Genomic DNA, 21,943 nt, shown 5'->3' with positions numbered 1-21,943 from the left:
GACGACCCATGAGAGACGATGGACTCTGAAAAACAAACAGGGTTCTAGAGGGGAGGGGGGTGGGAGGATGGGTTGGCCTGGTGGTGGGTGTTGAGGAGGGCACGTTCTGCATGGAGCACTGGGTGTTATGCACAAACAATGAATCATGGAACACTACATCTAAAACTAATGATGTAATGTATGGGGATTAACGTAACAACAAAAATTAAAAAAAAAATTCTCCGGTGGAGAGACCACATGGCACTGGCCTGGATGCTAGATCCTGACATCCAGGCTCCCAGGGAGGGTGAGCTCAAGCTGGATCCAAGTCAGCTTTACCTGTACCACCACCTGTGTCAGCCCCATGGAAACCATGATAGAGTTGGCTTTGGGGAACAAGAGTTGCTCCCCGTTCTTCCACAGACCCCAGTGCTTCTAGTTAGGGTTGTGATCTTTCTGGGCCTCTCATCTGGCCTGCAGCAAATCTGTCCTCGAGCAGCATAAGCTTGGATGGAGTAGAATACATCTAAGACACTTCTCCTCGCTCCTCACTCATCCCCAACTGGATGGACAGCAGGGAGGAGAACCTTCATGTGGAAATCCTCACAGGGCAGCGGAGTGGAAAGCTCAGCTTGTAGAACCAACCCCGTGTGCACACAGACGAGAAGCAAACGGGCCGTGGGGGTGTATATGTTTGCGTACGATTTCAGTGCTGACCACGCACACGCCACATGCTACACACCCCGGTCAACACTCACGTTCACATTTCATGAAGAAGCTAACTGAGAATCAGGTCGAAAGGCCAGTAAAGAATGGAGTGCAGCGGCTGTAATGTGCGGAACTAGATAAAGGCAGTGACTTCACCTCGCTGCGAATATACTACAGGCCGCTGAATGAATTGTTCACTTGAAAATGGTGACTTTTGCTATGTGAATTTCACCTCAATTAAAAAGAAAGTCATAGAGCAAATACTTGAACCCTGATCATCGGGACCCTGGAGGCTTAAAGTCTATGATTAAGGAAAAGGTGCCAGAGGGGCACCTGGGTGGCTCAGTCGGTGAAGTGTCTGCCTTCGGCTCAGGTCATGATCCCGGGGTCCTGGGATCGAGCCCTGCATCGGGCTCCCTGCTCAACGGGGAGCCTGCTTCTCCCACCCCTGCTCATGCTCGTTCTCCGTCTCTCTCAAATAAATAAATAAAATCTTTAAAAAGAAAAAGAAAAGGTGGCAGAACATGGGAAATAAAAAGGGGGAGAACCAAGCGGGTAGGAAATCAACTGTGCAAACATGACAGTAAACACCCAATGCCACACACCGTGTCAAGCTGCGGGGTTAAGGAGATGTACAGGCCCATCCTGGAAGCACCCACAGGACATACAGCACTGTGTGAAGACTATCTAAGATGCGACATCAGAGCCAAAATGAGGAAGGAGGAATGAATTCTGAAGGGAAGCTTTCCAGCCAGCGAAGAGCCCACCAGCCAGAGAACTAGGAAGGATGCAGGGCCGCCTGCAGAAGTCAGCGTGGGCCCTACCGTAGGGACTGAAGAAAAAGGCACCCACTCAGCATTCCGGGATGTCCGCTGGGTGCCAGGCACCATCTTAGGCACTGGGAATTCAAATACTCAAAAGTCATGGTCCTGGTCCTCATGGGACTCACAATAAAGAAAGAAGATAAAACCAGACAAATATCTTGGAAATCAATCTACTGTTAAAGTTGGCTAAAAATTTGGACTTTGTTCCTGACGTTTTTAAGCAGGAAAGTGACATGAAAATTTCAGTAACTTAGAAAGAAGTGAGAATTTGATGAGAGAAAGGAATGAAAGAAGACCCATTAGAAAGCCATCTGTATATTCAATGCAATCCCTATCAAAACTCCAATGGCACTTTTCACAGAAATAGAAAAAACAATCCTAAAATTTGCAAGGAACAAGAGACCAGGAGTAGCCAAAGCAATCCTGAGAAAAAACAAAACTGGATGTATCACACTTCCTGATTTCAAACTACACCACAAAAATACAGTCATGAAAACAGTACGGTACTAGCAGAAAAACAGACACATTGACCAAAAGGACAGAATAGAGAGCCCAGACACAAGCCCTCCCGTTTATAGTCAATTAATATTTCACAAGGGAGCCAAGACTCAGTGGGGAAAGAATGGCCTCTTCAACAAATGGCGCTGGGAAAACCAAAGAAATGCTTGCAAGACAATGAAATTGGATCTCTACCTCACACCACTCACAAAAATTAACTTGGAATGGATCCAGGACTCCCAACACCTGATAAGCTAAAAATCCTAGAAGAAAATATAGGGAAGAAGCTCCTCGACGTGTGTCCCAGCAATGATTTCTTTGGATCTGACACCAAAAGCACAAACAACAAAAGCAAACATCAACAGAAAGGGTGACACTACATCAAACTAAAAAGCTACTCTAAGCAAAAGGGACAATCAACAAAATAAAAAGGCAACCTATGGAAAGGGAGAAAATATGGGTAAACCACTTATCAGATAAGGGGTTAATATCCAAAATACACAAGGAACTCATACAACTCAATAGGGGAAAATAACAATAATAATAATAATAATAATCTGATTAAAATGGGCAGAGGAACTGAATAGACAGCTTTCCAAAGAAAACAAACAAATGGCCAACAAGTACATGAAAAAGTGTGCAACATCACTCATCATCAGGGAAATGCAAATCAAACCACACAGAGGTATCACCTCATACATGTTAAAATGGCTATCACCAAAAAGGTAAGAGACAGCAAGTGTCAGTCAGGGTATGGAGACAGGGGAACCCGGAACCCTGTGCACAGGTGGAATTATAAGCTGGTATAGCCCCTATGGAAAGCAGTATGCAGAGTCCTCAAAAAATTAAGAATAAAATTACAATATATGATCTAGCAATCCCACCTGTAGCTAAACATGCAAAGGAAATGAAAAGAGGATCTTGAAGAGGTATCTGCACTCCCGTGTTCACTGAAGCATTATTCACAACAGCTATGATATTGAAGCAACCAAAATGTCCATCAACAGATGAACAGATAAAAAAGATGTAATATGCACATAAAATGAAATATGAACCACCCACAAGAAAGAGGGAAATTTTGCCATTTGTAACAACATGGATGTACCTCGAGGGCATTATGGTAAGTGAAATAAGTCAGAAAAAGATACTCTATGATCTCACTTATATGTGGAATCCAAAAAAGCCAAATTCAAGAGAGTGGAATGGTGGCTGCCAGAGCCTGGGGGTGGGGGAAATGAGGAGATACGGGTCAAAGAGTAAAAATTTCCAGTTATAAGATGAGTAAGTTCTGGGGATGTCAGGTACAGCACGGTTATTATAGTTAACAATACTGTATTATATACTTTAAAGTTGCTAAAGAGAGTCAATCTAAGTATTCTCACCACAAAAAAAAAAAAAAAAGAAATGGCAATTATGGGATATAATGGAGGTGTTAGCTAAAGCTATGGTGGTGATCATTTCGCAATATATATCAAATCAACACGCTGTACCTCTTAAATTTACACAATCTTATACATCAATTATATCTCAATAAAGCTGGATAAAACAAAGTGTATGCAATGGTTCACAAGAGCATTAACACAGGTGTGGATTCAGGTGAAGCAGTGGGAACAACAGAGAGAGCAGAGGTCAGATCAGGAAGAGTAGTGTGTATGGTTGGGGTTTTCAAGTGGCTGTGGGGTAAATGACATTGATTCATGTAAGGGGCACAGGACAATGCCTAGACTATAGTAAATTATCAATGTTACTATTATTACTTTTTATATTAGCTTCAGCACTCAAATAATAGTGACTTTACTTTCTAAATTTTAGAACCCCCCCTCACCAGTGGTAAAGAGAGGTGAGAGGAAACCAAACCAGTAGACAAACCACACTAAAGACAAGAACAGGGCTTGTCTCTGTGTTCTCTGTCGATACAAAAACCTTTCCCAAATATGGAAGGAATAACTAAATGAATAAAGGAACAAATAAACAAGTAAACACAAGAAGAGCAATGACCTCCAACTCCCAAACTCTAAAAGACCAGGAAATGGGAGCACCTGGGTGGCTCAGTGGGTTAGGCGACCAACTCTTGGTATTGGCTCAGGTCACGATCTCAGGGTCCTGAGACTGAGCCTGCCTCAGGCTTCATGCTCAGCAGGGAGTCTGCTTGGGGTTCTCTCTCTCTCTCTCTCTCCCTCTGCTCACGTGCTCACCTGCGTGCATGCTCTCTCTCTCAAATAAATAAATAAATATTTTTAAAAACCACCAGAAAATGATTCATTAGCTGATCTACAAAACAATTTCAGAAAGATCTGTTTTCAGGGGCGCCTGGGTGGCTCAACCGTTAAGCATCCGACTCTTGATTTTGGCTCAGGTCGTAAGATCGAGGCTCGTGTCAGGCTCTGTGCTGGGCGTGGAGGCTGCTTAGGATTCTCTCCCTCTCCCTCTCTCCTCCTCCCCCCCCACCCCCTTGTGGCACACATTCTCTCTCTAAAAAAAGAACTAAAGTTTACCAAGGAATATACATTGTTCTAAGAACCAGAATATTTTATCTTCATGCTATCCCATAACCATGTTTCTTCAAGCTGAAAACTCTGTAATTAAAGTCCTTGTGCTGCTTTATTTTCCAAGTGGGTTTTGTCTTTTTGCAGCTGCAGAGACATCTGCCAGGACCCCTCCAATGTGAGGCATCGAGGACCCCTGCTTGTCAGTACATCCCCATTCACAGGCAGGCAACCTTTCTCCTCCTATAGTGGTCTCTTTCAGATCAGAAATTCCACAAGAATGGCAGGTAATAAAAATGCACGTCTTGGCCAATTAAGAAGTAACATTCTTAGCTTTGCACAGTGACGGTATCGTAGCCAATGAGCTTTATCCGAGGCACGATTATTGCTAAGAAATAACATTCTTTGCTACTATTATGTATTTCCTGTCCAATCTCCCTATATGCTAAAATATACAGTGCTTCTGCTCTAATACAATTATATACATTACCGAAAGATCCCATGTTTTACAAAATTTACTACCAAAAAGAACAGTTTCAGAAAAAATTGGTTTGGGGCATTCCTCTCAAAACCTGTGGAGCTTCAAAACACAAAAAAATAATAACTGATAACCTGGAGAGTTAATCTGACCACCTAGGCAGGTGGCTGAGCATAGCCAGTGACTAATTCAGCCAATATCAAAAATAAATAAATAAATAAAATAAAAACAACAGGGGTAAGATACAATAATGCTTTAATTAGAGTAATACTGGCAGACACCCAGGCACAGGAAGAAGCATAACCTGCTCTGAGCCAAGAGCCATGAAAGGCTGACTGTCCCTGACCAGGGAGGGGGCCCAGGGCCAGGTAATCCTTCTGATCACTGTCAACACACACATACGCACACACACACTCACAGCAACTGACCTTTTTCCTATCCAACTCAAGTTCAGAATTCTACTCCCCCTACACTCATTCCCTTTGCCTAGGAAAATTTGTATACACCAACACAACTCTGGCCCTTTTGACCAATTACGTATGAATGGACATGTCTCCAAAAACAAAGCACCTGGTATTTCATGCTGTCCTCAGAGAAAGTGATCTGAGCCAACTAAAGTGTCCTTAGAGAGGACACCTGCACATTCGTGAGCAGAGGCAGGTGAAACCAAGGGTGAAGGCCTCCACAAACTGAGTTTTCCCCATCCTATAACCAGTCCTATTACCTATGAAAGAAATAATTCCCAGAGAAAGACGTGACCACAGAATCAAACCAACAGAAAAATGCAAATACTTACATATAATATGTTGGATAGAGTCCTTCAAAATACCAGCAATGTTTTTTGGCCTCTGTGCACTGAAAATAGAAGAAAAACTGTCAGTGGAAAGTCATCTGCATATTGTTAAGAAGATCCGACAAAAGGGCACAAGGATGGATGAACTGATATACCTTGAAGTGTGGAAAGCAGAGGGTTAGGGGAGACAAAGAATCAGAGGGAGACCCATCCCCACGATGACTTTTTTTTTTTTTTAAGATTTTATTTATTTATTTGAGAGAGAGAGAGAGCAAAACAGAGAGCACAAGCAGGGGGAGGGGCAGAGGGAGAGGGACAATCAGACTCCCCGCTGAGCAGGGAGCCTGATGTGGGGCTCGATCCCAGGACCCTGAGATCATGATCTGAGCTGAAGGCAGACACTTAACTGACTGAGCCACCCAGGTGTCCCCACGATGACGCCTTTAATTTCTTTAATTTTTTAAAAGGGAAGAAAACAGGAAAACATCAATTTCCCTATAATTTTTCTAGTCTTTTATATCCCTAAAAATATGGGCATATGACCAGTTCATTAAAAAGCTAAACTAAAGACAACCCATTTTTTTAAATTCATATGGTTCCATATTTCAAATATCTAAAATATGCTAAAAGTAAAGTATGACAAATACTTCCATTTTCCCCAACTGTCATTTCTGAAAGGTATTTCCCACAGTTTTAACATTTCTAGATCTTTATATTTCAGAGTATTCCAAAAGCCATATTCAAATCATGGATCTCCTGGTGGGGATGTACATCTTCTGGGCTTTGTAAATCAGGATTCATTTGCCAGCATCCATGGCGCCCCCTGCCCTCGTTCCCAGGAAGGAGAAATGGACGAGGAGGACAAGGAAAGATAACAGGGCCTCCCCAGTGCTTTCCAAGGAAGTCTGACACTGGACATGGAGGGCAGAGCAGGTGTAATGCGACCCCGGTGGACTGGACTACCTCACACACCTCCAACAACCGAGAGTACGTGCACCAGGTGCTGAGTGAGCGCTCCAAGGGGAAATGCTCTCATGGACCTGCACAAGATTTCTCTAAAATTCTTCAGCTTGTGCTATCATTTTTTTTTAATTCACAACTTCCCACATTCATGATCCAGTTCATTGGACCCTATGTATAAACAGTAGCTTCAAAATATTATAGTGCAAAGCTACCGACAGGAAAACAAGGAAAAGCATAATGAAAACTAAGCTTTCTTTGGGGAAGGCAGGGGCTGTCTCACCCAACCCCCACCCCTGGGCATCCTTCCTCTGCCTTTTCCAGCCCTAGCAGATGTATGGCAATGCCCTCCTGCAACAGTCTTCCTGACAGTTACAAGGAAGTTTCAGAAACAGACCCCAAGTGTAAAGCTGAGTGTCGAGGGAAAGGTGAATGCAAATATTATGTGTTACACTGGCTAAATCAGATGGGTTATGAAAAGAGCGTGAAACACTGGGTTTTTTAAAATGTGCTTCAGGACATTCAGAAGCACACTCAGGCAGTCTGAAGTGACCCAGTTTCATTAATGGAAAATGAGTTTAATTTAGACTACGTTAGTTCCTGCCCAGTTCAAGAAATGAAGTTCAGACAACCGAAGAAATCAATTTATTTTGGCAAGGAAGAGCAATTTCAGGTCTCTGCCCTAAATTACAATTCATTTCACTGGAGTCCTCTATGATAAGCTGAGAAGCCAGGTCGTTCTTCCAGGTAGCATGTTAAATGTTTCTTCTTTATTCTCCATCCCTACTGGAGATAGGCACACTTTTCTTTGAACTTGACACCCAACTCTCCCCAGACTGTCTTTTGACCACAGGATGGCAGAAAGAAAAGCCAATCAAGACAGAGGATCCTGCTCCCAGATCTGCCATGACCAGGCTGACCGACTCTGGGAAAGGCAGCGCTCCCTGACCTCAACACCCAGCTGCCTGCATGGTGGTGGTATGGGACATACAGAGAGGCGTGTATGGGATCGATGGGAATCCATGTATGTATGTATGTAGGAGCTTCAGAACTACAACAGGGTATATAAAAGCAGTGAATCATTACGTACAGTACAACTCCCAGACACTCTCGTGGGGAGCCTGCTTCTCTCTCTCCCTCTGACACTCCCCGCCCCCTGCTTGTGCTCTCTCGCGCCCGCTCTCTCTCTCTCAAATAAATAAATCTTTAAAAAAAAAAAAAAGAAAATTTTATGGTCACGTTTCCTGAAACAGAAAACACCTTGAGAACTGAGCTACCTACCACTAAAACATAGTTTCATTTTATCGTTACTTGAAATTAGTTTAAGCTTTTGAAATTTGCAACTATCCACGCAACTTCTCATCATTTTTGGTAGCTGGACTTTTACAACGGCTTTCTTAGTAAGGAATGTTAACACTGTAATAACACACACATATTATACTTCAGTAAAGGTAAAATGGGGTATTATTCCATTTTATAGCTGGATAATAGGAAGAACACAGAGTCACATATTTCATTACTCAACTGAAAACACTGAATGAGGACTAAGAAGTCCTGGGAATTTTCACTGTTGAGCCTTTCCTTCGCTAAATGCTTGTTAACCGAACCCCAGGTGTCAAAATCAGCTTGCACACCAATCCAAGAGCCTGACAGTAAGACTGAAGATTAGGTTCCATAGGACAGGAGGTGGAGAGGAAAATCCCTACTACAAACCACCCAGAGTTGAGAGCCAGGTTCTGCCAAGTGGAAGTCTACCGGCAAACCCTATAAATTCCAATCCCCAAATCTAGCATAAGCACTAGGATTCAGGGCAGAGCCAGAGAGCTGGAACTTCGGATATGTGGTCAAAATGGGAGTTTGTGAGGGATGCGTAAGGGGGAGGGGGGGGTTCCCAGAGCATTCCCAAACAGTGGTGAGCTCTCACAAGTGACCTCATGAGCAAGCAGAGGGGTGGATATAGGAAGAGGCAGAAGAAAGGCACTGTGCTAGGGTCCCCTGGAAAAACACCCAAGTCAAGAGGAATGGATGGGTCCGTCCCACAGAAGAAAGACGAATCAAAACCTAGAGAGCTGGGTTCTCATGCTGAGAACTTACCAGCCATGGTGCCAGTCAGTCTGGACCTCAGCCTTCTCATTTTTAAAACAGGACAGACTCCCGTGCTGAATTTATAAGATGGCTTTATAAAGTAACTGAGATTGAATGCATCAAATGCCTGGCCAGATCAGGGTATAGTTTACTGACCTTTCAACAATTCTATCTCTAAATGTGTGTCCTGAGTCAAGTTTTCCTAATTCTCTGCAACAAATGACTTCCAAGACTCATTTTACTGTGATTACCTATCATCTAAAGAGAAGCAATGCTTCCAAGCCTCTTGAGAACAAAGATTCTATGTATATAGTACATTACATTTGCATGGAAAGTTTTCTAAAATCACCCTAAAATAAACAAGCCCCTCTCTAAAAAAAAAATTTCTAAGTATATAAACTAAGAAAAAAAAAATCTTTTCAGGGTCATGTCCACCCTAAAAGTAGGCCTACCCATTCTACCATAGTTACTGCCATGATGCTATCATGGGTTCTTAAAGGATTGGCCATCTACTGAAACAGAAAATATATTTGTTAGGAAAGGTCAGGTCAGCTGCTCTCTGTTACTGATGGGGCATCCTCAACAGCCAGAGTGCTCTAGGGTTCTGGGTAAACAGTACGTTCTCAGTGCACTCATAACGTAATACTCCTTCCGTGTGTACAATGAAAGTAATAATAAGCATAACCATCTATTTCTCAGAGATCATAAAGAATAGCAACAATTTATAAACTATTAACAAAGTAGAATATATGCAGGATTGTGAGAAACCACGTCGTGTAAGGAGCAATTCAATCAAGGGTAATCTAAGAGTTAGCCTGGAAAGGCTTGTAAGACATCTGTAGTCAGGGAAGAATCCCAGTGATCTATTATTCAAGGACTAGGATATTTATAAATGTAGTTGAGCTCTCCTAAATATAGTCATCCATATTTAGCCAGGATCTAAATAAGCCCAAGGAACAAATCCTTGCTAATCCCCAACAGTAATATAAATTATTCTATGTCCATCTGTGCTGAACATAGGAGGCCCCAGACACGACCACTTAATAAAAGGGCACATCCTTTTCCTGATCCAAGGTAAAAGAAAGGTTGCACTACAATAACAAACGGGTGACTCTGAGAGAACTGAAGCTGTCTGTGACTTTGGGACACACCCGAGTGAACAGTTAAGGGACGAAAGGATTCAAAACACTATGGATTTTATCAAAATTCCACCCTTTCTCCTTCTGTTCAAAGGACGGTGGAGCAGGATCTTTAAATGAGTAGCAAACTGGTAACCTAGTGCTTCACTAACAGAACGAATCCCACCGACACCTGGAAAGCAAGGATCTTTTTTTTTTTTTTTTTTTAATACTTATTTCACAAGTGTGTCCTGGGCAAATAAGTTCACAACTTGCTTCAAAATGGGAGGAAGGCCCTAGGAGGATCAATTTGATGAGTCTCTTTGTCAAAGGGGAAAGATGCCCTGCTGCGCCCTGGTGCTGCCTTCTCATTCACCAAAGGCTGAACTTGAGACACCCGCCCCGGATCTAGGCTGCAGTCAGTTCCAGCCCAAGTGGAGTGGGCACTGCCACTCAGCACAGACTCTGAACAAAGGGAGCCTCCTGGATGCTGGCAGTGTTGGTGCTCAGGACCAGGGACAGAGGCAGAGGGCAGGGAGAGTCCTTGCTGAAGTCAGAGCAAGAATTTATGGAGGCAGTGGACGCCTGGGTGGCTCAGTTGGTTAAGTGACTGTCTTCGGCTCAGGTCATGATCCTGGAGTCCCTGGATCGAGTCCCGCATCGGGCTCCCTGCTCGGCAGGGAGTCTGCTTCTTCCTCTGACCCTCCCCCCTCTCATGTGCTCTCTCTCATTCTCTCTCTCTCTCAAATAAATAAATAAAATCTTTAAAAAAAAAAAAAAAGAATTTATGGAGGCAGTAACATATATTGCATTATTTGTTTCAGGGGTACCGGTCTGTGATTCATCAGTCTTACACAATTCACAGCGCTCACCATAGCACATACCCTCCCCGGTGTCCATCACCCAGGTAATTATAGCAAGGTCTCTGAATTTCAAATAATATATAGGAGTAAACATGCTGGAGTAAAACAGGAGTAAAAATTCCTGTATTGGAATTTTAATCAACTTCCTAAGGGCTAATTACTTAATCCTTTGGCATATGGACATTTTCTTTTTCAGAACATCTCATCTCCAAGGAACGTTGATTTTTTTAGAAATAAGAGTATGAGGCTTCTCACAAGCATCATTTATTAAAGGAAAGAAAGCTGAGAAACTCTTTAAACAATAGAAATAAAAGATCCTCTACTGTCTTACATTAGAAGTCAATCAGCCATTCCTATATTGCCAGCAAATAATCATTAGAGATGTAGCACTGTCTAAAGATTCTAGGGGCACGTAGACAAGACACAAATCAGGCCCAGCTGCATATCCCTGGGAAAATTCTGCAGACTCTCATAACTTATTCTGAATACAGTCTCCTTGTTAGCTTTATCTACTCAACAGAAGAATGGTAGGGCAGCTTCATCAAGGTCCTTAATGCAAGTAGGAAAAAATCCTCATCTCCAGGAAATGAAAATTAATCAATAACCAAATTAAAAGGCAGACAATAGAAGAAACTATTCAAATATAATAAAGTTAATATCTTCAAGCAATCAAGAGCTTATATAATTCAATAAGAAAAAGATAAAAATCCCAATAGGAAAAAAAAATAAAAGTAACAGATATGACAATTCTTCAAAGAAGAAACACAAAAGGTCAATAAAGCTATTTAAGAGATAAAATCCACTAGTAATAAAATAAATATAAATTATAATGGTACGGTTTTCGCTACCAAATTTAAAAAAAAAAAAAAAAACAACCTAGTATCAACTGTTGATGAGGGCATGAGAGAAAAGACATATCACGTAAAAGCGTTGGAAATATTATGTCTCAGGAAGACAATTTTTCAATACATATCAAAAAACCTTGAAATGCACTACCCAGAGCAACCTACACATTCAATGCCATCCCTATCAAAATACCATCAACATTTTTCACAGGGCTGGAACAAACAATCTTAAAATTTGCATGGAACCAGAAAAGACCCCTAATAGCCAGGGGAATGTTGAAAACGAAAACCAAAGCTGGGGGCATCACAATGTCTGACTTCAAGCTATATTACAAAGTTGTGATCATCAAGACAGCCTGGTACTGGCACAAAAACAGACACATAGGTCAATGGAACAGAATAGAGAGCCCAGAAATGGACCCTCAACTCTATGATCAACTCATCTTTGACAAAGCAGGAAAGAATATCCAATAGAAAAAAGTCTCTTCAATAAATGGTGCTGGGAAAATTGGACCGCTACATACAGAAGAATAAAACTCGACCATTCTCTTACACCATGCACAAAGATAAACTTATAATGGATGAAAGACCTAAATGGGAGACAGGAATCCATCAAAATCCTAGAGGAGAATATAGGCAGTAACCTCTTCGACATCAGCCACAGCAACTTCTTTCAAGACACATCTCCAAAGGCAAGGGAAACAAAAGCAAAAATGAACTTTTGGGACTTGATCAAGATAAAAAGCTTCTGCATGGCAAAGAAAACAGTCAACAAAACATAGAGGCAACCCATGGAATAGGAGAAGATATTTGCAAATGACACTACAGATAAAAAGCTGATATCCAAGATCTATAAAGAACTCAAACTCAACGCCCAAAAAAACAAATAATCAATGTCAAGAAATGGGCACAAGACATGACCAGATATTTCTCCAAAGACATACAAATGGCCAAAAGACATGAAAAAATGCTCCACATCACTTGTCATCAGAGATATATAAATCAAAACTACAATGAGATACCACCTCACAACAGTTAGAATGGCTAAAATTAACAAGACAGGAAACAACAAATGTTGATGAGGATGAGGAGAAAGGGCAACCCTCTTACACTGTTGGTGGGAATGCAAGCTGGTGCAGCCACTCTGGAAAACAGTACGGAGTTTCCTCGAAACATTAAAAATAGAGCTACCCTATGACCCAGCAATTGCCCCAAAGATACAGATGTAGTGAAAAGAAGGGGCACCTGCACCCCAATGTTTATAGCAGCAATGTCCACAATAGCCAAACTGTGGAAGGAGCCGAGATGTCTTTCAACAGATGAATGGATAAAGAAGGTGTGGTTCATATATACAATGGAATATTATGCAGCATTCAGAAAGGATGAATACCTACCATTTACATTGACGGGCATGGAACTGGAGGTTATTATGCTAAGTGAAATAAGTCAATCAGAGAAAGACAATTATCATACGGTTTCATTCATATGTGGAATATAAGAAATAGCACAGAGGATCATAGGGGAAGGGAGGGAAAACTGAATGGGAAGAAATCAGAGAGGGAGAGAAACCAGGAGAGACTCTTGACTCTGGGAAACAAACTGAGGGTTGCAGAGGGGAGGTGGGTGAGGGGACGGGGTAACTGGGTGATGGGCATTAAGGAGGGCACATGATGTGATGAGCACTGGGTATAATACGCAACTGATGAATCACTGAACACTACACCTGAAACTAATGATGTACTATATGTAGGCTAAGTGAATTTAAATTAAAAAAATAAAAACCCTGAAATGCACCTAACTTAAGGTTTGGTTAACAAAATTATAATACATCCAAAAGATGTATTAGTAGGCATATACCATCAAATTCTAGAAAAATATACAATTGTATGGGAGCACTTTGCTAAGAAAAATAAAGCCAATAAAATAGCATAACTGGGATAGCATACATTTGGTATACATCACAGTAGAGGGGAAATAATATGTATAGATATATGCCAAAGTAATGACAATAAGTTACGTTTTTGGTGGCATTAGAGAGGATTTTTTTCATTATTCATTTTGGTAATCAAATTTCCAAGTTTTCTTACATAATTTCTGTATGGAACATTTTGTTTCTAAATTTCTGTTAAATTTTACTTTAAAAAGCAGATCACTGGGGCACCTGGGTGGCTCAGTCAGTTGAATGTCTGCCTTTAGCTCAGGTCAGGATCCCAGGGTCCTGGGATCAAGCCCCTCATCGGGCTCCCTGCTCAGCGGGGAGCCTACTTCTCCCTTTCCTCCCTGCTCATACTCTCTCTCTCTCAAATAAAGAAATAAAATCATAAATAAATAAATAGATAGATAGATAGATAGATGATAGATATCAGATCACTTACAGCCTAATAAAGTGGACAGTGGGCATAAAGAGACATTTAAAATGAGGAAATATAATTGGTTAACAAAAGTGAACATTATTCTACTACAAATTAAATAAAAATGAACAAAGTTTGTGAAAAATAATATACAAAGCTAGAAAGGGTGTATTGAAACAAATACTCATACAGTCAGCAATTAAAACTGTATTTATAAAAAGTTTAACATCATGAAAAATGTTCATTTTATGCAGTCATTTTAAAAACATATTATATACATTTAATTTTAACAATGTAAAAAATATGTATTTTTTAGGAAAAATGGGACAAGTCTAAATTTATAGTGTTATTTTGGGACAGTGTGCTTTCTTTTGGGTTACTTTGCAAAAATCTCTTTACCTGAGCCTTAAATTCTTCTAACAATATTCAGAAGCTGTTGCGGCATGATGCAAAGGGCACGTGAGTCCTAAATTAGTTTAAAAGAGGGATCCACTGAAAGACTCGAGACCCTTAGGCACACAGGCATTCCTAGTCATGCCATTTAACACAAGAGTTCTGAAAAACATGTTATTTTTTTAAAACAGTTATCAACATAAAGTTTAATTTATGAGACAGTCATGGGATCCAAGTTCTAGCTCAACATGAGGTTTACTGTATATACCATTATGTTGGAAAACTTACACTCCTATGTTTCTCCATTACTCTCCATGACTCACAACACTTCTGACACCAGATGTGTGGGGGCTTTCCCCTCATCACCAAGTAACTCCGTGACACCAGCTGGGTGTCCTACAATTTAACTCAGTTCTGACACTGTGTACCAGGAGACAGCATTAGATCACACAGGTCAAGAGTTCAGTCCCACAAGAGTGCCCCTTCCCACCTTCCCCCTTGTCACTTGGGCTTCTGATCTACTGGCTATGGATCAGAGGTTCCCACAAGCCCCTCCTCAGGTTCCATTAATTTGCTAATATGGCCCATAGATCATTTTACTCACTAGATCGCTGGTTTATTATAAAAAGATATAACTCAGGAACAGCCAGATGGAAAAGATGCACAGGGCAAGATAAAAGGAAGGGGTGTGAAGCTTCCATGCCCTCTCTGAACACACCACTCTCCCCAAATCTCTATGTGTTCACCAACCCAGAAGTTCCCTGAACCCAGTCCTTTTGGGTTTTTATGGAGTCTTCATCACGTAGGCATTAGTGATTAAATCATCAACCACTGGTAATCATTCAACCCCCAGCCCCTTTCCCCTCCTGGGGAATCAGGGGAAGGCCTGAAAATTCCATCATATGGTTGGTTCCCCAGTCAACCAGCCTCCCCATCCTTAGATGCTTTCCAAAAGTCAAGTCATCAATATGACAACAGGTGCCTTTACTGGGATGAAAACCAAATACGTATTTCTTAGTATAAATCATGGTATCATAACCATAAAAGGCACCCACCCATTTTCAGTGCACAGTTTGGCGAGTTTTTAGAAATTTATATACTTTGTGCATTCAACACACCCAGTTTTAGAACATTTCCATCACCCCAAAATGTTCTCTTTTCTTTCTGTAGTCGATTCTAGCTCCTACCCCAGCCCCAGGCCACAGTGATCAGTCCTTTAGCTTTGTCTTCTCTTTTCCACAAGGCTCAATTACATGAAATCATAAACTTACAGCCTTTTATGTCTAGATTCTGTCCATCTAGTTGTTAACTAGATCAGAAGTTCACTCACTGCCAGTGCTGAATACTATTCCATTGAATGAATGCACCACATTTTGTTTATCCATTCATCTGGGCTGTTTCTTTGTTTGGGCTATTGTGAACAAGGTGCTATGAATATTTGCATGCAGATCTTTCTGGGGACGTATGTCTTGATTTCTTGGGCACATACCCAGGAGTGGACGTGCCAGGCCATCTGGTGACTCAATGTTTAGCTTCTTTAGGAATCTCCACACTGTCTTCCTCGGCAGCTAAACTATCTTCCATTCCCACCTGCCGTGTGTCAGGGCTCCAGTTCCTCCACAGCCTCACCCACAGTTGCTATTACCTGGCTTTTTGAGCTCAACCATCTGATACTCTACTGGTATCCTGTTGTGATTTTAGTTGGCACTTCCCTAATGACTAATGAGGCAGAGCATCTTTTCACTCTAGCTCCGTTTCTGCAATGCCTATTCTCCTCCGGGTACTCTTCGTATGAAATCTCACTGAACAGCCTGACAACTCTGGGAGTTAGGCGGTGTGTGTACTTACAAGCAAGTACGTGAAGGTCTCAGATAGGTGACTTCCCCTGGCAAGGTAACACAGGAAATGAGCAGAAAGTTGGGGTCTGGATAAGGTCTGCCGGTTTCTAACATCTGTGCATTTTTTTCTGGCACTGTACAGATGTTGCAATTTTCTGTGTCACAAAAATTCATAATCCCAGTCCTTGTTATGTCTGTCACATCTCTCTCAGGGAGCCGGAATGAAATTTATTTCAGGCATTACTTCATTGCCTAGAAGAAAACTAAAATGATGACTGAAACCACATGAAAGACCCCGCTTCCAGGGCGCCTGGGTGGCTCAGTCGGTTTTAAGCAGCTGCCTTCGGCTCAGGTCATGATCCCAGGGTCCTGGGATCGAGCCCCACGTCCGGCTCCCTGCTCAGTGGAAAGCCTGCTTCTCCCTCTCCCTCTGCCTGCCACTCAGCCTACTTGTGCTCACTCTCTCTATCTCTCTGTCAAATAAATAAATAAAATCTTTAAAAAGAAAGACCCCACTTCCATCCTCCCCAAAATAAACTTTCCGAGTCATTAGAAATTAGACCTTAGAACACCCCTCAAGTCTCAGCACTATCACTGACTGCATCTCCAAGAGCAAAATAAAAGACACGAGCACTTAGCAGCGTGGCCAAGACTCGGCCAACCTGCCACGAACCCCCACAAACCCAAGGAGCCCAAAGCCTGTCCAGGGGCCAAACCAACCACCGTCATGCTCAGGAAGTGTTCTTAGCTGCTAAAAAGACACAGAGGTGGTACTTGCTAGCACAGCACAAAGGGAATACACAAGCTGCAGCCAAAAAAGTTTATGTGACAAATTTTCCAAATGCCACGAAACATCATTCATTCAAAAAAACTGATGACTGGGAGATTTAATTAGAACGGTCTGAAAGCAGTGATAACAGATGGAAATAGTAGAGCTACTGTTACTTGCTGGCAACAAATGAATATAATCAACCTTAGTCATGGGCCCAATTCTAAAAAAAACATGGAGCAGAGATGAAACCTTTGGATACTCTCCCTCAGGGCCTAACCCAGGAAGGGCCCCCCTTTCAACGTGACTGCAGAGGACAAGAGCTACGTCATGAGAAAGTCAACAGCTCGGCTCGGCAACGACCTGATCTATAACGTGGGCACCCTGCTTGGATGCCATATATCACTGGAAGTGACTGAGCATAGTGAAATTCAGTCGTTTCCAACCACATCACACAGTGCCCCCCAGATGGATAACACATACACTTAAAAAGGCCACTCTTCTCCAGTTGGGCCTAAATATTTACCAGCAGATCCAAAACTTAAGCACCAGACTGATGAGAAAATATCAGCTTCTTATCTTTTGTTGACAGAAATGCCTAGAAAGGTTAATAAGCACAGCAGCTTCAAGGGTAAATAAGGGCTTCCTAACTTAGGCTGTGTCCTAGCCTCCCCGTGTGACTTATACTTTAGACGGAAAGTATGTTGGATTCTCTGATACCATTTAAAGTGCTCAAAGTCTGGATTCTAACTGTAAGGAGCACAAGAGCCTAAAAAGAGCTGAGATTTGGCTAAGCACAATGAGAGGCTGAACGACTGTGGGGTCGCCCATATTCAAAAGGCGGTCCAACTTACGCCTCATCTCATGCCAAGCACCTCCAGCCCATTCTTTGTCCCCAGAAAGTCCCACACCGTTGTTCCCTGGGTCTTCAAGTTACCAGGGCAGCCCCACATTAAGCCCCCGGCACCCACTGCAATTTCACCAAACAGCGACTCACCCTTCAGGTCTCAACTGCAATATGAATTTCTTCCTAAGTCTGAATGTAGAAGGAGAACCCTGCGGACCACCCCCAATACAGTCTGACCCTGCCATTTATACATTCCGGACTTCTCCTCTGTAATTACATAGAGTTTTAGTAACTGGGTGTTAACTGGGGCTCACCACCCCTTATTCTCCTAAACACAAAGGCAGGCACATATCAGCGTAACTCAGGTTTGGTTCCCCAATGCTAGCTACTACACTGCTTTGTACGTACAGGGTACTTATTAACACGTGTGTTTAAAGAATGAAAGGCAATACGCTGCCGACACAGTCCCCAGGTATGTGCTCTGAGGGACCTGCCTTACGCACCTCTAACCTGCAGCTACACTCAACTCGTGCTGAGCGTTTTTACCTCATCCTCTTGATGCTCTGTTTTTGGGTACGTGTAACCGTCCCAGAATTTTCCTCCTTACCTTTTCTCCCGTTGAGTATGTGGGGTGGGGGTGGGGGATGAATGAAAATAGGAAGGAGAATGGCGGAATTCTGGTCTACAAGGAAAACAATTCTTTGTTTTAAATGTTGCAGACAGCAATGGCATTCCATCCAAAACACCACATTTCTGGAAGAATATCAGAAAATTTTTTCATCGCTCTGTCTCCTAACTCTGTCAGCTATCATTTCTAATAGCTGTCACTGTGTCCTGTTTTTTATTTATTTATTTGACAGAGAGAGAGACAGTGAGAGAGGGAACACAAGCAGGGGGAGAGGGAGAGGGAGAAGCAGGCTTCCTGCCGAGCAAGGAGCCCGATGCAGGGCTCGATCCCAGGACCCCGGGATCATGACCTGAGCCAAAGACAACCGCCTAACTGACTGAGTCACCCAGGAGCCCCTGTGTCCTGTTTTTTAAAATCTATGATGGAGGGGCGCCTGGGGGGCTCAGTCGTTAAGCGTCTGCCTTCAGCTCAGGTCATGATCCCAGGGTGCTGGGATCGAGCCCCGCATCGGGCTCCCTGCTCTGCGGGAAGCCTGCTTCTCCCACTCCCACTCCCCCCTGCTTGTGTTCCCTCTCTCGCTGTGTCTCTCTCTGTCAAATAAATAAATAAAATCTATGATGGATATCATTTTGTGTGGGGATTTTTTGGGGGTTCGATCGGGGATGAAGAAAGAAAAGGAACATGACACAGTAGCATAGTGAAAAAGCAAATGCAAGCAGATGGCAAAAAGCATTCTACAAACATGTGGCAGACAGACATTCTTTGGTGTTTTCTAGTTCAAATATCTAAATTCCACTGGTCTGTCTTGGCTTCATTTCTCATGTATAATTTTCTAAACCCTTGTCTCGGCAAGTGCGCGGTCCTGCGATGGTCACCAGCAGCACGTGCCAGTTCTCAATCACGATGGTGAGTAGCTGTGTCTGGGAAGCTGGGGCTGCCTACAGCTTTACCCTGGTTGGAGGCATCTCTGTCTCCATCCTTCAGAGCCCGATATTCAATACTTCCACTGACTGGGCTTCTGCTTTTGAGCTCACTCTGCAGTTACCCCATTTCTGACCTAACGAACCCCACACTTCTCCACGGTAGCTCTCTTGCACGTGTCTTGACCACAACAAAATGCCAGGATACAATGCTGTGCAGGGCTCTGTCACAAGCCAGGGGCCTTTTTCCAGTGGCCCCCTGGCATCTTGACCATGTGCCTGCAGGACTGTGAGACTCAGACATCCAGAACGGAGAGCCCCCACCTATCCCCCCACCCTTGGGCTCCCTATTTCCAAGAACAGCACTGCCATCCACCACAGCACAGTCAGCCGAAGGCTGCGCCCACTCTGCCTCTTCTTTTCACTCCACCCCACGTGCTCCTCAAGCTCTGTCCCTCCCCAGCACCTCTCTCCTTGATGGCAATCGAGGCCAGGAGGCGAGTGGAAAGAGCGTGTAAGCTTGCCTGTGGGGGAGGAAGAAGATGAGGATGCAGGAGGAGACCAGTGGAGACAGGAGAGCAGAGCTCCAAGCTGGGCAGACATCCTCGACCTTCCACGCCTCAGAAGTCCTGGCTGAGCGGCTGTTGACACCGTCCTCGCCTCCCTCACTTCTCATGACACTTGATCACGCTCAGATGGCTACACAGCACTCTGCTCAAGACAACCCAAGAGAACCTAGCACAGCACATCAAGTCCTTGCTTTGAAATCTCCAGTGGCTCCCCATTCATGACAGTGTCTTTCATTTTTTTTTCTTGAGGTCACAAACCCCTTTCTTCTGAATACGATTTTATCCTGTATAGGGCTCCCTCACACAAACACACAAAAGTGGGGGCGCTCCTACGGCACAAACTTCTGTTCGAACCCTGAAAATGCCTCACTGGCAGATTAAGCTCGAGACTCACAGGGAAGGTCCTGCCTCAGCCTGGCCATGCCCCCTCATTCACCAGTGCCTCCTATCTCTGCTCCCTCCTCAGCCACCTTCCATCCACCCGCCTCCAGGGGGCAAGCGCCTGAAGGATGGCAAGTCTAGATCCTCTCTCTCTCCGCCTGCAATGCTCTTCCCTGGAGTTTCCATTATGTGGGGCTTGGAAGAAAACTTCCTGAACTTCCAGAAAATGAGATGTTACTTATTCTCCTTGGGGCTATGACTGAGATTTCATAAAACAATAAGCACTTAGGCATTCAAGGGTTTTCATGTGCATTATCTTCTTTTTTTTTTTTTAAGGTTTTATTTATTTGACAGAGAGAGACACAGGGAGAGAGGGAACACAAGCAGGGGGAGTGGGAGAGGGAGAAGCAGACTCCCAGCTGAGCAGGGAGCCTGATGCGGGGCTCGATCCCAGGACCCCAGGATCACGACCTGAGCCGAAGGCAATGCTTAACAACTGAGCCACCCAGGCGCCCTGTTGTGCTTTATCTTATTTGGTCCTAAAATGTTGCATGAATGGGCAGGCTCCTCAGCCAGGAGGCATGGTTAGCCCTGTGCATGCTGTCCCATGATTCGATCAGAAAGGGGCTGCCCCTTTGTGGCCACCATCCTGCAGCCGGTCTGAGGCCGTCTCCAAGAGCCTTTGTTCTTTCCCTGGTGACAGTGCACTTTTCACACTCTTGCCCACCCACCTGCGCAGTGTCTAGCCTCTTCTCCCACAGACCAGGCCTCTGAAGTTTAAGGGCCCTGCCTCGTTCACCCTATTAGCTCCAGTTTCTGGGCCAGGGTAGGGGTTCAGGAAATGCTCGCCTCTTCTTCCTCTGCCTGCTCAAAAGTTTTAATTCGCTTTGACTAAACAGACGGTAGTTTGGAAACTGGCCCTGCTTGCTTTCCAGGTAAGACCCAGCCAGGCAAGATTTCACGTAGCGAGGACACCAGAACTTAGAAAGCACCTCATATGCTGTGGGAGGGGCTGAGGGAGACAGAGATGGATAAAATGCCATACTGTCTCTGAAAGTTTTCATGAGGGTAAAAAGATAAGAATGATGGGAATCATATGACACGTGGCAGAGGAAAAAGGTTGGAAAAACAAAGCACTGGTAGTCGAGGAACACGGAGATGAGCGATAACAGGGGCAGGGCATCGGCCACAGGGAAAGGGCGTGCGTTACCTACCTGGATTAATGCAGGCACCCAGCTTGACTCTCAGCAGGACAGGAAATTCACTATAACTACCCCGAATGTTAACAGAAAGTGAACAGAATGAAATTCAGACAGTGTGAAATCCACGGCTCTTGCAGCAGAACTGCCTGGTTATGTCTAAGAAATTTGGAAGGTCCAACAGAAACTCTAGTCAGAAGCTTCTAGAGGGAAGGGGTTGGCAGTGGACTGAATGCAGATGGTTAATCAAGAATTTTTCAACTGACCCTGTCTAATTATCTAACCGGGCAGGACTGTAAGAACCCCTCCTCCAGACCAAGCGGGACCTCCATGGAAAGAAAGGCTGCTCCTAATTGGCTCTGATACTCTCTTCGCTGCTCTGACAGCTTCTTCTGGTTTCCTCAGGCCAAA

At 43.5% G+C, this 21,943-nt stretch overlaps 1 protein-coding gene and 1 long non-coding RNA gene across 2 annotated transcripts in view; one reads left to right on the top strand and one right to left on the bottom strand.

Annotated features, from left to right (window-relative positions):
* LOC145716614 (uncharacterized) overlaps positions 1 to 21,943 on the top strand; it is a 341,468-nt gene that overhangs the window by 83,646 nt on the left and 235,879 nt on the right. The gene's annotated exons all lie outside the window — the stretch shown is intronic.
* The window catches only part of VOPP1 (VOPP1 WW domain binding protein), a 107,736-nt gene that overhangs the window by 53,666 nt on the left and 32,127 nt on the right, over positions 1 to 21,943 (bottom strand). Inside the window, exon 2 of the mRNA XM_006729831.3 lies at positions 5,770 to 5,828. Coding sequence (XP_006729894.1) covers positions 5,770 to 5,828 — 59 coding nt within the window. The remainder of the gene's footprint in view (positions 1 to 5,769; positions 5,829 to 21,943) is intronic.

This window comes from Leptonychotes weddellii, chromosome 12 (assembly GCF_054177405.1).
Source record: "Leptonychotes weddellii isolate Sample4059 chromosome 12, ASM5417740v2, whole genome shotgun sequence".
NCBI lineage: Eukaryota > Metazoa > Chordata > Mammalia > Carnivora > Phocidae > Leptonychotes > Leptonychotes weddellii.
The sequence above is the reverse complement of the archived record's forward strand: the minus strand, read 5'-3'. Positions and strand labels throughout refer to the sequence as shown.